This window comes from Acipenser ruthenus, chromosome 5 (assembly GCF_902713425.1).
Source record: "Acipenser ruthenus chromosome 5, fAciRut3.2 maternal haplotype, whole genome shotgun sequence".
Lineage (NCBI taxonomy): Eukaryota > Metazoa > Chordata > Actinopteri > Acipenseriformes > Acipenseridae > Acipenser > Acipenser ruthenus.
Window position 1 is genome coordinate 59287524 of NC_081193.1, and position 15838 is coordinate 59303361.

The 15838-nt window shown below is 39.8% G+C and overlaps 1 protein-coding gene across 4 annotated transcripts in view; it reads left to right on the top strand.

The window, feature by feature from the left end:
* Positions 1-15838, top strand: part of fam120b (family with sequence similarity 120 member B) — a 78408-nt gene that overhangs the window by 41908 nt on the left and 20662 nt on the right. For all 4 annotated transcript variants that reach the window (XR_004663491.2, XM_034005144.3, XM_034921384.2 and 1 more), the window contains exon 7: positions 8727-8933. Coding sequence is in view for 3 of the 4 variants with exons in the window: in XM_034005144.3 (XP_033861035.2) it covers positions 8727-8933 (207 nt within the window). In the remaining variant the exon portion in view is untranslated. The remainder of the gene's footprint in view (positions 1-8726; positions 8934-15838) is intronic.

A 15838-nucleotide genomic window follows, 5' to 3' on the forward strand; every position in this document is an offset into this window, starting at 1 on the left:
ATCACAAAGTGCTTTACAAGATAGTGAGGAACACTACATAATACATTGAATACAGTGAAATACAGGGCATAGTACATTAAATACAAACAGTAAAAAAAAAAAAAAAAAAATCCAAATACATAAATATAGGCATTATACATTAAATAAAAGGCTAGAATGTGAATTCTAAACATTGTGGATGCGTGTGTCATACAGAATCATACGAATAAGATGGAGAAAAAAACCTGAAATAGCAATTTAGACAACAGCTAATAACAGATATCAGGCTTAGAGCATTGAAAGCAAGTGAGAACAAGTGGGTCTTGAGTTGATTTGAAGCTAGCGATTGTGGGAGCTGCACGCACTAAGGCTGGTAGAGAGTTCCAGAGAGTCGGGGCCATGAAGCTAAAAGAGCGCTCTCCAAGTGTGGTGCACTTTTGCTTGGGTATAACAAGCAAGCCTGAGTCACAAGACCTCAGCTTGCGTGCAGGGACATAGTGGGTCAGCAGGCTGGAGAGATACTCTGGATCTGTGCGATGAAGGGCCTTGTAGGCAAGCAGGAGAATTTTGAAAGTAATCATGAACTTTACAGGTAGCGAGTGCAGCTGGGCAAGACTGGGTAATGTGATGTTTTTTACATCTGGTAAGTATCCTAGCAGCTGCATTTTGAACCAGCTGTAGTTATGGTGCGTGACAGAAGACTGCCATAGAGAGAGTTGCAGTAGTCGAGTTGAGAGGAGATGAATGCATGACAGAGTATCTCTGCATCCGGGAGGGAAAGGTAGGGACAGACCTTTGAAATGTTTTGGAGGTTGTAGGAGGAGGATTTGACTACAGAGGGCAGATTTGGGCATTAAAGGAGAGGTTACTATACAGAAGTACACCAAGGCTTTGTACAGTGGAGGAAGGCAGCAGCAGACAGTTTCCAAGGTTCAAGGCAGCAATATTGAGATTCTTGAGTTGAGTTTTCGATCCTACTAGAAGTAGTTCAGATTTGTTAGTGTTGGCAGACATCCAGGCCTCGATGTCTTGGATGCAAACTGAGAGCCAGACCGTGACAGAGGGTCATCCAGTTCTAGTTTTATGTAGAGCTGGGTGTCATCTTCATAGGAGTGAAACATGAGGCTATGTTGGTGGATGAGGTGACCCAAGGGAAGCTTGTAGATCATAAAGAGAAGAGGCCAAAGAACAGACCCTTGAGGGACACTGCAAGTGACCTGGTTTGCATCAGGACTGCTTCCATCACAGAAAACAGACTGCATGCGTCCAGATAGGTAAGGGGACAGCCAGGAGAGACAGGTTCCAGAGATCCCAGAATACTTCTGAAGGAGGTCAGTTAGGTCAAGGAGGACAAGGACAGAGGGAGCAGCAGCATCAGCATTAAACAGAAGATCATTTACAATCCAGAGCAGAGCAGTTTTGGTATTGTGATGGGATGTGGAGTTGTCGATGGCTGGATGCAGGATTTGATCAGTTGTTTTGAAGAGAATATTTGGTTTAACGTGTCCCATAGATATGTTTTCTGAGAAGTACTTCACCCTGGCACCAGCAAGCGCATGCCAGTAGGTACTGGTGATCAGTCCAAATCTCTCTGTGAACCGTTAGTCAAGACGACCATTTGAGCTCAGACTTGCGGGAGGCAGACTTAAGCAGTCCCTGGTTTCAGGCATTTTAGATAAGGTATCTAAAATGTGGTCCTACTTGGGAGTGTTTGTTATAATAGTAGATCATTTTTTCTTATACAAAAACTAAGAGTTGCACCACAAATAATAACAATAAATAGCAAACCAAAAACTTCCTTTAAGATATACAGAAATGACTACAGTCTAAATGGAGAGATCTACTTCCCATTGCATATAAATATCATGTTTTAAAATCAGCCTTCCAGCAAAAAAAGAATGGATATTAAACACAAAAAACTACGTTTTACTTGACAATTCTGAAAAAGATGATGCCACTGTGCCCCTTACCTGAACCATGCTCTGACAAGGCTTTCCAGCACACACTGCTTAACTGGTACAGTAGGTGGGTTTACGTCAGACAACATGTGCTGTCACCAGTGGGTTGCTGAGGATTCAAAAGTTCTCTGAAACAGCCTAATACATATCCTTCAGAAGTTTAGAAGAGTCAGTGTCATGAATGGATAAGAAAGGATTGATTAGATGGAAAATGCTTGTGTAACATGTTATTTTTCTCCTTTCAATGATCTCATTACTACAGAACCCCTAAAGGGACATGGTGTAAATTAAAAAGGGAGGCTGCTATCTCATGCACAAGACTTACTATCTATATAGTACTAACCCGAAGTCCTGCGCACAAGATATTCTGTTCTGCGCACAAAATAGTAAGTGTTGCACGTCACATAGTAGCCTCCCATTTTCATTTTTACAACATATACTTTTAGGGGTTTCATACATTACTATACCACACATTCATCAAATTTATTTTCCAGCATATCAAACACCTGTTTTTGTGTCTTTCATAAACAAAACCAAAATCCAAAAAAAAAGAAAAAAGCTGAAATGGTTATGACAGTTATAAATATTTGTATACTTGAAAAACTACTCAATAAATCATTTGTCTCCAGATTTGTTAATATTCCAACTATTCTAATTAGCTTTTCCAATTCACATATAATTCTATGACAACATGAAAACAACCATGGTTGTTCTGATTTTAGATCTGACCTCACCTGCCCAGTAATGACTACACATGTTGTCTGAAGTGAACCCACCTACTGTACCAGTTAAGCAGTGTGTGCTGAAAAGCCTTGCCAGTGGTGGCCTTACCTGACAATTTCCCGTCTTTTTCAGAATTGTCAGCTCTTACCGTCCAAGTAAAACGTAGTTATTTGTGTTTATTTTAAAAGTATACCTGTATTCGAATTTTAAGATGCCCTCGAGTTTAAGACACAGCCCAAATTTCCCACCCTCAATTTGAGGAAAAAATACAACATCAAATAAATATGCATTTACAAAGACACAACCTTAGTTGTGCATATGGAGGCAGTTTGCGGCCATCTGCTGTCACACAAAGCATTACCGTTATGTGCTGCTTCTCATTTTTAGTCATGATTACTCACACCTGTTGTCCTCCCACTTTATGAACTGTGATATTGCTTCGCATGTTAAAAAATACGATGGTCTGATCAGCATTTCCGATCTGTCGAAGCTGATACTGTTTGTTAGAAACACTGAAATTGTAAAAGCTTCTCTTTGAATTCCTCAGGAAGCTAATGACGCTTCTATGAAAATGGCTGCCTATGTCATGGATGATTTGAGATCGGGCAGTAACGTTTTGGTTCGTCATTTCTCTGCAGTAAGTTGCTGCTTGTGTACTTGGGTAGTCATGTCTTTTATTGACAATTTTAATACACGCATCACTACTGTAGTCAAATTTAAGACGCAGGCTATTTTTGAGAATTAAAAAATGGTTCAAAAATTGCATCTTAAATTCAAACAAATACAGGAATTCCCACGATCAGCTAGTTTATTTATTTGCTGTGTAATGGCAATTTAGACTCCCGTTTGTACTTCTCCCCTCCATTGCAAACTCCCCCCCCGATACTATTTAAAAAAAAAAAAAAATAAAAAATTGTATATAAAGTTAACTGTTGTTACCACTCAGAATAACAGTCAGTGATGTTTGGAAAGTATTGTCTATTTTCGTTGCCAATGGTTTTTACCCTGGTTTTCTCCCCAATTTGGAATCCCCAATTATTATTTTTTTCCCGGTTCACCACTGCAACCCCCCGGCGACTTGGGAAACAGAGGCTGAAACACGCGTCCTCCGAAACGTGTTCCTGCTGTCCGTCATTTTTCGCACTGCGGATCCACAACGAAGCCACCAGACCTATAGTGCCAGAGGACAACACAGATCTGAATGGCTCCACTGCAGACCCACAGGCGCTCTATCTGCCACAGGGTCGCTGGTGCGTGGTGAACCGTGGATTGCCCTGCCGACCTAATCCCTCCCTACCCGGGCAGCGCTTGGCCAATTGTGCGCCGCCCCCTAGGAACTCCCGGTCACGGTCGGCAATGACATAGCCTGGATTCAAACCTGCTATCTCCAGGCTATAGGGGCGCCTTAACTGGATGTGCCACTCGGGAACCCAAAAAGTATTGTCTATTGTATAATCCTATTATGTTTAAAAACTAGGACTTCTGATTTTCTATGTTTTACTCTGATTTTTATACTTTCCTTAAGAATTCAGTTGATACCTTTTAAGCCATTTGTGTATCTCAATCACAACTGAGAAACGTGTTAATAGTAAAATTTATTTAATTCAAGTTTTTTTCTGTGAAAAATGTTGCAGTTAAAAGAAGGTGGGATTGCAATCTATTCTCAGGTGTCATTTACACAGCACATTTAAGTTAACTCCCTCCCAGCACACTCTTGCGTGTGCTACAGTACTCAGTTCGAACATGTGTGTGTGTATTCTACACGTCATTTTTTTTGGTAAATTACATTACTGATGCTAACTAAGATTTTTAAAAAATAAATAAATAAGAATGCCCTTTTCCCTAAATTAGTACAAATATTTAATGAAACAAACCAAAAAAAATCACTCAAAACAAGTGGCATATTTTACATTTTTCCAATAAACAAATAAATAATTTTGTTTTTGTTTTAAAACAGTGCTGTGTCTAAGATTTCCTCTTTACAACCCACAATAATGCTCATGCAGGCTTGTGTTGGGTGGAGATGTAACTGACTTTCTTTATCCAGCATAGAAAGTATGGAGGACTCTCCAATGAAACACCCTTACCACTTATCAACAGAGGTGAACACAGGTCTATCATTTGAAGGAATAGCCCAATATAAAATGTATTGTTTTGGTTGAGCTCATTAAAAGCTTAACAGTGCACACAAAAAATTACTTTTGTAGCCAGATCCAAAATTAACAAATACCAGTAGTCGTGGTAATCAAACAGCTGGGTATTGATTTTCACAATCCTAATCATAGAGCTAAAAAACTGTTGTCTCAGAATATAAACAGGGAGATGTTTAACACTAAATATTTACTACTGGGCACTAAGAACTAGCTTTTCCAGTTCCTTCTTTATAGATACCTTTACAGCCTGGCTCCTGTTTAGTCATGCTGCATTTGCATGTCGTTACTAAAGGGGACTGAGGTAGAAATAACAACACCCGCAGGATTTCAGTGTTTTTGTTATTTTAAAGTGTGAATGGCTCCAAACAGATGGCAAGCAGATCTTTCAACAGTCTGGAAGCATCAACCAAGTATTACCTAACTCCAAAAACTGTCTCTCTTATCTCTTTATCACAGCGGCACCTAATGAAAAGGAAAGGTTGACTCTGAAGGCAGCTGCTTTGCAGTGACTCTCAGTCATTTTGATCTAAACCTAAGTACCTGTAGATAAAATCATGTAACCAAATAAGGCTGGAATATTTGAATGAGGGTTGCATTACTGTAATTATTACAGTTGCATCATGATTCTTATCTTTTTAAAAGTAGTTGTAATATGAATGCATCCAAGGTCTATGTCTTTTGTTTTTGGCCAGTATTATATCTTGTCATCTTCACGTCTGGAGGTATGTGAAGGCATTTTAAAATTTGTGTGAATGAATAAAGGGACATATTTTCCACTATTCGATTTCATAAGGCATTACTTTGTTAATTTAAGCAAGTTTACACTTTTGTTATTACACCTGTTTCATATTTTTCTTTTACTTATAAATTATTTGTTTTCATATTACATGTCCCATAAACTGCTATAATATACTTAAACAATGGGCGATTTTTAACATAACAATGGTTAACCCAGGTGAAAATATAAGTTTGGGTTAGGCTTGGCATTAACGGGCATATCTCAAAGGTGTGACAACAGTTCTGTTATAATGTTCTCACAAGTCATTTATTGTTCATCTCGGCTGTAGATTTTTTGTTTTCCAGCCAAAACATTATAACATCCTGAAAGTATTTTCTTCAACCCATTTACAGTTAATAATATATCACTTGAGCAATATAGTCACCTAGGAAACTGTGGGGTCAGATGGGTTCCTAGAACCTGTGACACAGGAAGTGAATGGGTAGACAAAACCAAGTACTTCCACCAAAGACATAATGCTGAGGTAGGTGAATCAAAATAAAAGTCTGGAAGTCAGAAAAATCAACAACAAAATAAAAAAAAAAACTTGGTATGCCAATCTTAGGTAAACAAATTTATCAAAATTTTAGCATTCATAGTAGTAATGCGTATACTGCTAGAAATTAATTTTTAAACGAGAACAAATTGACCTAGATGATTGTGTTTTTGTATTGGTCTACACCAGTGGTTCCCAACCTTTTTCAATGTAGGGACCACCTTGGCACACATTTTTTCACAACAGCATTCTTAAACTCATTTTCATGTGTATATGTATAAGTACATGTAGAAAAGTAAAGTATTTTTATAACTTATCTAACTTTATTTATCTATTTTTATTTATTTATTTATTTATTTATTTATTTATTAGCAGATACCCTTATCTAGGGCGACTTACAGTTGTTACAAAATATCACATTATAGAATATCACATTACAGATAAAGTACAGTATAAGCAATAGAAAATAAGATCAGTTTCAAATAAGAGCAAAATAAGCAATACAGTAAATAATTACATTTAAGAGCGAGTTCAACTAAGAGCAGTCAAACTAAAAATGTTTGTCATAGATGGATAAGAACAATTTCAAATAAGAGCAATTACAAAAAACATGAATATGGATACCTATAAGAGTAAAATCAAGTACAAGGTAAATGAAATAGTTATAATTAGGAGCAGTAGTAGAACACGGAAAGACATGGAGCAGTTCAGTGCAAGTACAAGCTGATGCAAGTACTGGTACAATTGGGTGCCTTAAAGTCCAGTATATTTGAGAGTTGTGAGGTTGGCAGATGCTGTTTGAACAGGTGTGTCTTGAGGAGGCGCCGGAAGGTGGTCAGGGACTGAGCAGTCCTGATATCTGTGGGTAGGTCATTCTACCACTGAGGGGCAAGGGTAGTGAAGGAGCGGGCTGTGGAAGCGGGGGAGCGGAGGGGGGTACAACTAATCTGCTGGAGGTGGATGTGTGGAGGGGGAGAGAGGGGGGTGTAGGGAGAAATGTTAGTCTGGAGATAGGAGGGAGCAGGAAGGTCGAGACAGCGATAGGAGAGTACCTGAGTTTTGAATTGGATGCGAGCGGCGATAGGGAGCCAGTGAAAGGAGTGTGGGAGAAATGAGGAAGGGAAAAGACAAGGTGGGTATCAGAGTTTTGGATGAGCTAGAGCCAGGCGCGGGGGACTCTGTGGCATCTAGAGCCAACAGCTCTGCAGCGTTGGGTCTGGCACCTGAACGAAGACATTTAAGCCACCTCGGGTTATCTGACAAAGTCACTGAGACTCAGAATGCCAGAGCAGCATCTACACGGTCCCAGTATGAGGTGTATTCTTGATGTGATGTCAGTCGCTTGGACTGGATGCCACAACTTCCCCATGGCAGATGTACTGCATTTTTTGCAGGACCTTTTTGATGAAGGGAAATCTCCCTCCATGCTTAAGATTTACCTGGCAGCTATTTCAGCCTGCCATACTAAAATTGAGAGTTTTTGAAGGGTGCTTATAGGTTAAGACCCCCTAGAAAGGACCTTGTCCCTTGCTGTCGGCTTAATGTAATGCTGGATGTGCTTACAAAACCGCCATTTGAGCCCCTACATTCAGTAGAGCTGAAATTCCTGTCCTTCACAACAGCTTTCCTGCTTGCTATTACCTCCGCTAAGTGGGTAGATGAAATGCAAGCATTCTCAACGGTGAAATCCTGTTTGTTTTTTGCCGAGGCCAGACCTAAGGTTACTCGCTGAACTAATCCTGCTTGTCTCCCTAAAAGCAATTCTACTTCCCATATTAACCAGTCAGTGGAATTGGAGGCCTTCCATCCACCTCCTTTCCAGTCTGACAGGGAGAGAAAGTTCCATATGCTCTGTCCAGTTAGGGCACTGGTGTATTATGTTGACCGCACCCAGAGTTGGCGGCAATCTGAGCAATTGTTTATTTGCTTCGGTTCCACGGACAAGCCCTTTCTAAAAAGCGGCTGTTGAGGTGGATTGCAGACACGGTCAGGATTGCTTACGATCTAGCTAACCCGCCCCCATCAGAAAAGGTCACTGGCCACTCCACAAGAGGCCTTGCAACCTCCTGGGTGTTATTCCAGGATGCATCTGTCGCAGACATTTGCAATGCTGCAGTATGGACCACGCCTCATACTTTTACCAGATTATGCTGACTGAATGTCGTAGATCAGCAGAACCCTGGTTTTGGGACCAGAGTGTTTAGAGCAGCCACGCATTCTGATTTTTAACACATTTTTATTGTGTTCCACTTTGTCTGGGGCAGTTAGCCATACACCTTTTTTGGTGTTAAGTGCTGAGGTTACTCAGTGTAACCTTGCAGCATATACACTGCATGAGGGCCCACCCCGGTGCTGCAAGTCCTTCACTTGCGATGGCTTGGGTACTGTCGCAGGTGAAGGACACTCGTCTTTATCTCCTGGGGGCGGAGATGACGTCTGATGCACACAGGGCTCTTAAAGGAGCAGCTTTGATATAAGTGCTCAGATAATTCAGGCTACAAGAGATATATCCCATTAGGTAATGGTTACATTTCTATTTCAGGGAACCAGGGTTGTGATAATAACCTAGCGTTTTATCACTGGATTATATTTGCAGGTTGGAAGTGCACCCTTTAATTCTGTATCTTGTTATCTTTCAGGTAGCCTGTGTGGACTCCAGAGCAGTACATCTTGGCTCCCTGTTTGTACGAGGATTGACGATTCTTATTGCAGCCAACAGCTCTTGTGGATTTCCATTTAGGATGGCTGATCTGATGCCATGGGAAATGTTTGATGGGAAGCTGTTCCATTCAAAGTACTTGCAGTCACATGCTGGATGTTCTGAAGGGGAACTCCTGGAAGGAAATGTAGGTATACTGGCATTACACTACAATGTAATGGAAATATGTTGGTTAAATTAATGGTGGTGTTATCTTGATTTGTTTGTTTTTTATTTTTTAAATTTTAATAATTAAGCATCCCTTGTAGGGGGCTTGTATGATTTTGCAAATCTGCAGATTCCACAACTGGCAACAGCTTGTAAACAATTTCAGCTTGCAACTTCACATTATCACATTGATTTATTTGTGCTAAATCGAACGCCACCCTTCTCTTTGACCTGTAACCTAATATGGCTGTCATATAGGGGTCATGTGAGTTTTTGCCTTCTGTATGATAAAGATCTAACACTGGGTTATTGACTTAATTCTCTGGGTCAGGTTTGATTGTGGGTATCAAAATTAACCCTTTGTGCCACTTATTTAACAAAACTGTCGCCGCTACAGTGTCACAGCCTTATATCACAGAAACCATCTGAGTAGTGACTTATACAAAACTTTATGGCCATGTGTTGGCAGCTACCTAATGTGGATAGCGTGAGTTTTTTTAAGTTTTTGTATATAGAGGCAGAACACTTTGAGTTATCTTAATGTATTAGAAAGTTCAATTTCTGTTTGGTATCCAATGATTTGTTCTGTGGTATTGTAGTCGTTTTTTTTTTTATTCATTTTTTTTTATTCATTTTACATCAAGTATTGGTCTTAACTCCCATGTAATTTGGTACATGTTGTTCCATTATTTGTGATTTTTCAACCAGAAAGATGTTAGAACTATGTATTAAAATACATTGTCTGTTACTTAAGGTGGTACTAGGATAGGGGTAAATAATTGTTTTCTATGATCTGTGAAATGTTACTGAGCAGAAGATATACTCTTTGTATCGAACTGTTTGTTAGTAGGGTGGTCAAATGTATTTTTCGATTTAAACAGTTTTAACCTAACTTAAAGATAACTGAAACAAGAACTACATTTTTTTTAAAACCATTAAAAAAGCCTTTTAACACTAGACAGGAGCTGTCATTTTGACCGTCATAGTAAAAACAGTGGGTTTGGCTTTGTGCACGTGAGCTCAATCACACGATCGAGCTGCAGAACTTAAAAGCTTTGGGTTTATTTTGAATAGCTACAACAGGAAACTTTTTCAGACATGATTTATTTATCAACAACTGTAGTAATACTTATACTTATTGTCTAGTGAAAATGAATAAACCAACACAACGTAGGACTGCACAGCAAGTCTTGCAGTACTTTCAGGAGTTATCGGAAGACAAATCTGGACATGAAAATACACCAGACCAAGACAGTGATGAAACTTACTCTAATCCCAATGAGGTTACTGATAGTGACAGTGAAAGTGATAACGAAGAAATTTTGAGACAAATACAACCACAGCTGTGGCAAGTGCACTGGACATGTACAGAAGCAGCATGTCTGTGCTGATTGCACAAGCTACACTCCACAAGATTTTTTTTTTTACATTCCACATTTTGAACAGCATATGTTCCATCTTTTGAACATTTCAATAATCCACATTTTTAACAGTTTACCTTTCCATCTTTTGAATAGTTGAACCATCCACATTCTGAACAGTTGGAAGTTCCATCCTTTGAGCTTTTGAACATGTTGTTAATAAGCACTTTTTTAAATGTAGTCCTGTTGTGCATGATTATACTGAAAAACAAAAATAAAGTTACAGAATATTAGTGTAACAAACCAGTTATTGTAAGACTTGAGACAAAAATTACTGTTGAATAGGCAACAGAGTCAAACTCAGGCACAAAAGAAAACACTAAGTCGAACAAACAAATCTCAGGCACTGTAATTCTCTACTGCTCCATGGTGTCGTAAGCTCCTGCTTCATCCCAAAAGTCGTCTCTTCCAATAGTGGTGCGGTTAAGCAAAAAACCTTGCACTTTTGGTTAGATTAGAAGCATGAAATTTGGTACAATTTTATATATCGACCCATACTGAACATTTCTGGATATGGAACTCAATTGGCAGTGTCCTCTGGTCACCTTAATTGAAACCAATTTTTTTATATATATATATATATATATATATATATATATTCTAAATCCCATATATATAAAATCAAATTGTTGTGTTTAAACTACAAATATTGCTTGATTAAAAATATGTTAAAGACCATAATTAATTATAAATATAGAATATTGTTTCAGCTTCTATCTGAAAATGATACACATGTCTTGTAATAGATTGCATGCCTGCTTTCTGTGTCAACTGATGCTTTTTTGTTCTACAATTTAATATGATAATTTTAATATTAATTTTATAAAGATTTTAATATATAATACTATTATTATTGTATATTCTTAAGGACAGTCTTTGCAGCCACTGTTTGCTATTGCTAAAACTATCCATGGGGAAGAAAAATTCCTCATCATGTTTGGTGGACTGCATATTGAAATGACAGCATTCAAGATCCTAGGAGACTGGCTTGAGGGCAGCGTTTGGACAAATGCTATCAGTAGTGCTGGTATTGCTAGAAGTGGAGTAGCTGATTCCTTCATCAAGGCCACACACCTCACTAGAACAAGACATGCCCACCAGACAACAGCAGCCGCCCTTTACATCCTGCAGTATCGGGCATATGACAGTTACTTAGAATCTGTGCCACATGGAGAAGAAAAACTTCAGCAGAACAACCTCAATTTAAGTACTGGTCACTAATCCTAGAGCTAGAGCTGTGCATACTAAACCTAGTGGCATCTCTACGAGGGGCAGATTTCAGGAAGTATCTGGAAGCATTAGCACAGCTAATTCCATGGGTCTTTGCTCTGGACCACATCAGTTATAGCAGATGGCTCTCAGTCCACATCAGAGATACAGTGTCGAGAAAAAGTTTGTGAACCCCAATAATAATTATGGAAATTCCATAGTTTTACCATGATAGCCTTCTTGAATCATGATAGTCTTCTTAAATATCCAATAGGGTTTATATTAACCAATTCCATGTCTTTTGAAACAAAATGATGTATGAATTAAACAAACAATGAGTAATTAAGATTCAGGGTATGTGAAAAAGTAAGTGAACCCCTGGTATTATCAGCTCAATTAAGGGGATAATTAGAATCAGGTGTTTAAATAATTAGGTAGATCTTCAGGGGTGAATTTGGGAGGCCCCACCCTATATAAAGATCAGAAACTTTGTGAACTTTTTAGTCTTCACCATACAGGTGTGTGGAAACACGTCATGCGATCAAAGTAAATTTCTGAGGACCTCAGAAAAACAATTATTGATGCTCATCAGTCTAGAAAGGGTTACAAAACCCAAGGATTTGGGGCTCCACCAATCCACTGTCAGACAGATAGTCTACAAATGGAGAAAGTTCAAGACCACAGTCACTCTACCCAGGAGTGGTTGTCCTACCAAAATCTCTACAAGAACAAACCGGAAAATCATCAAGGAAGTCACAAAGAACCCCAGAGTAACATCCAAGGGTCTGCAGGCCACTCTCGCCTTGGCTATTGTGAGTTTTCATGACTCAACTATCAGAAAAAGACTGAACAAGAATGGTGTTCATGGAAGGATAGCCAGGAGGAAACCACTGCTCTCTAAAAAGAACATTGCTGCCTGTCTGAAGTTTGCCAAAGAGCACATAGATGATCCACAAGACTTCTGGAACAATGTTCTCTGGACAGACGAGTCAAACATAGAACTTTTTGGACTCAATGAGAAACGTTATGTTTGACGAAAACCAAACACTGCGTTCGAACAGAAGAACCTCATCCCAACCGTCAAGCATGGTGGTGGGAGTGTGACGGTTTGGGGCTGCTTTGCTGCCTCAGGACCTGGATAGCTTGCCATCATTGACACAACCATGAATTCTGCATTGTATCAGAAGATTCTAGAGGAGAATGTCAGGCCATCCGTCTGTGAGCTGAAGCTGAACCAGAAGTGGGTCATGCAGCAAGACAATGATCCTAAACATACGAGCAGATCTACAAAAGAATGGCTGCAGAAGAAGAAATTCTGTGTTTTAGAATGGCCTAGTCAAAGTCTGGACCTAAACCCCATCGAAATGTTGTGGGAGGACCTGAAGCGAGCTGTCCATGCAAGGAAGCCCTCAGATGTCACTGAGTTGAAGCAGTTCTGTAAGGAGGAATGGGCCAAAAGTCCTCAAAACCGATGTGAATGACTGACCAACAGTTACAGGAAACGCTTAGTTGAAGTCATTGCTGCTCAAGGGGGTGCCACCAGTTACTGAATCTAAAGGTTCACTTACTTTTTCACACATGGATATTGAATGTTGAATCATTTGTGGATAAATAAATGTTGAAAAAGTATCATGTTTTTGTGTCATTTGTTTAATCAGGTTATCTTTATCTATTATTAGGACTTAGATTAAGATCTAATAACATTTTAGGTTTGAAATATGTGAAAATACTAAGGAGTTCACAAACTTTTTCTCAGCACTGTATGTGCTCTTTATCAGCCAGGCACTCGGCAATCTGTGAGCAGTTTTGCTTAGGGGGATTTGTGGCACACAAGACAAAGCGTCCATTCTCTGCAATTGCACTGGACCAGGCACATGAACAAGTCAACGCCTTAGTTAAAGCAGATGGAGGCGCAGTAGGGCTGACTGAGAATCCAATAGCACTTAGACGTTGGATGATTGCAGGACCAGAGGTATCCTGGCTTATCCAAGAATTTGAGGACACCAGTAGCAGCAAAGAATCCACAAAACGCCATGTACCAAGTATACAGGTATCCTGTGCAAAGGATGTTATAGCTCTGGTCACTGTCTTCGAAGAAATGGGGAACCCTTTCAATGAGGATAGTGGTAATCTTTTCACATTGGATACCAAAGACATCATGGACACTGATATAGTGCAAACAGTCAAAGATGTGCTCAAAGTGGGCCAGGCACAATATGACCTCTTTATCAAGAGATTTGTGGAGAAATCCAAACCAATTGCAGAACAAAAACAAGTTACCACCGTTTTCCCGAAAAATAACTCCTCTAAAACAGAAAACGCAGGTAGCAGCTCTGAAGGATGCCTGTGCTTTATTCTCACGGCTGTACATTATATGCCAGTCCCAGGATGTTAATCTGGAGTAGTTTTTCATACATGAAAATCAACCTTCACCCCCATCACTGTCTAAGCTGGGTGAAATGCGATCTGGCACAAAAGCAGATCTTCTTGTGTCACTAGATGCTCTTTCCCGTGCTCCAGAAAGCACCCCACAAGTGAATGCAGCTGTATTGGATGATGCTGTAGTAGTTCAAATGCTGTGACCAGGCACATCGAAGACATTCCAGGATTACATAGATACTGTATTCATGCCATACATCATAACACAGCTCCAGTTAGTGGACAGGTTGGACATTGTTTGGGATGTGTAAAAACAGGACAGTCTGAAGGCAGCTGTGTGAGAGAAAAGAGGTACAGGAATGAGAAGAAGGGTGGTTCCCGCTTCACATGTGCCAGGAAATTGGCAAAGCTTTCTGCGTATGAATGAAAACAAAACAGAACTGTTCCATCTTCTAGCAGAACAAGTTGCCTTGATTCATGTGGATGGCAAATTAGTGTACAGTGCTCTTGGTGAAGTAATACTGAGTTCACCCGTTAGGGAGGACAGAAGTACCATAGAACCATGTATGCACGAAGAAGCAGACACAGGCACAATGTTGCATGTGTCAGATGCAGCACACAATGGACATCAAGGGATCACAGTCAGGACAGCAGACACAGATGTGATTGCAATCATAGTGGCTCACATACAACACATTCCAGTTACTGAAGTATGGATATTCTTTTGGTGTAGGCAAACACTTCAGGTACATTGCTGCACATGACATTGCAGCAGTATTAGGTTCATGGAAAGCAAAGACATTTTTCATGCATTTACCGGGTGTTTCATGCATTTACCAGGTGTGACAGTCTCGTTCTTTGCTGTAAAAGGCAAGAAGACCACATGGGACACATGGAATGCCTTTCCCGATGTGACAGATGCTTTTCTGACATTAGCTGTAGCCCCACGACACATTCCAGACAATGTAATGGTTCTCATAGAGAAATGTGTTGTATTGATGTATGATAATGAGTGGGCTGTGTAAGGTCAATAAGACTAGGCAGCAGCTATTTTCAAGAAGGTCATGGGCCTTGGACAACATCCCACCAACACAGGCAGCTCTGAAACAGCACAGCGTGCATGCAGCCTACCAGGCAGGACATATGTGGGGACAGGCACTACAAAGGGATCCATAGATGCCCAGTCCTGCAGACTGGGGTTGGCAGAAGAGTGACGGTTCTGGATGGAAACCAATGTGGACAACCCTACGTCACACTCATGACGCATGCAATGAGCTGGTACACTGTAGCTGTAAGAAGGCATACAGAGGCCTGTGCAAATGCTACAAGGCCAGCCTCAAATGTACTGCTCTCTGTAACTGTTCAGGAAACTGCTTCCATGATGAGTTAAATGGAGATGCCATTGCTTGACAGTACAATTGTGCTCATTTTGTTCTGCCAGGTTACTGTTGAATATGATAATAGAAAATATGGTAATAGGTGAATATTTTGTTGTGTACTGTAAACATTTATGTCTTTTGTAACAAATATAGGTTTTACATTAATTGTATTTTTGTTATAACCTGTTTTAACAACAATGTATGATCAATTAGGTAAGTAGTTTTAGTGTGGTTTCAGTTTTCCGCTATGTACTACACAAAGATAAAAGTTTAAAATCTTTCCACTTAGGAAGATCTGAGAGGGTGGTTCCATGTCCGAAAATGTTCAGAGCATATTAATGATTATTTCATGCTTCTAACCCAAAGTGCAACGCTTTGGCAATATCTGGTTAACCGCACCACTACAACACCACCCCCAAGTCTCATGCTCTAACAGGTGTCCCTCACGTGTACCAAGAAAGATGAAAAAACTGAGTCACAAACATATACAGTGCCTT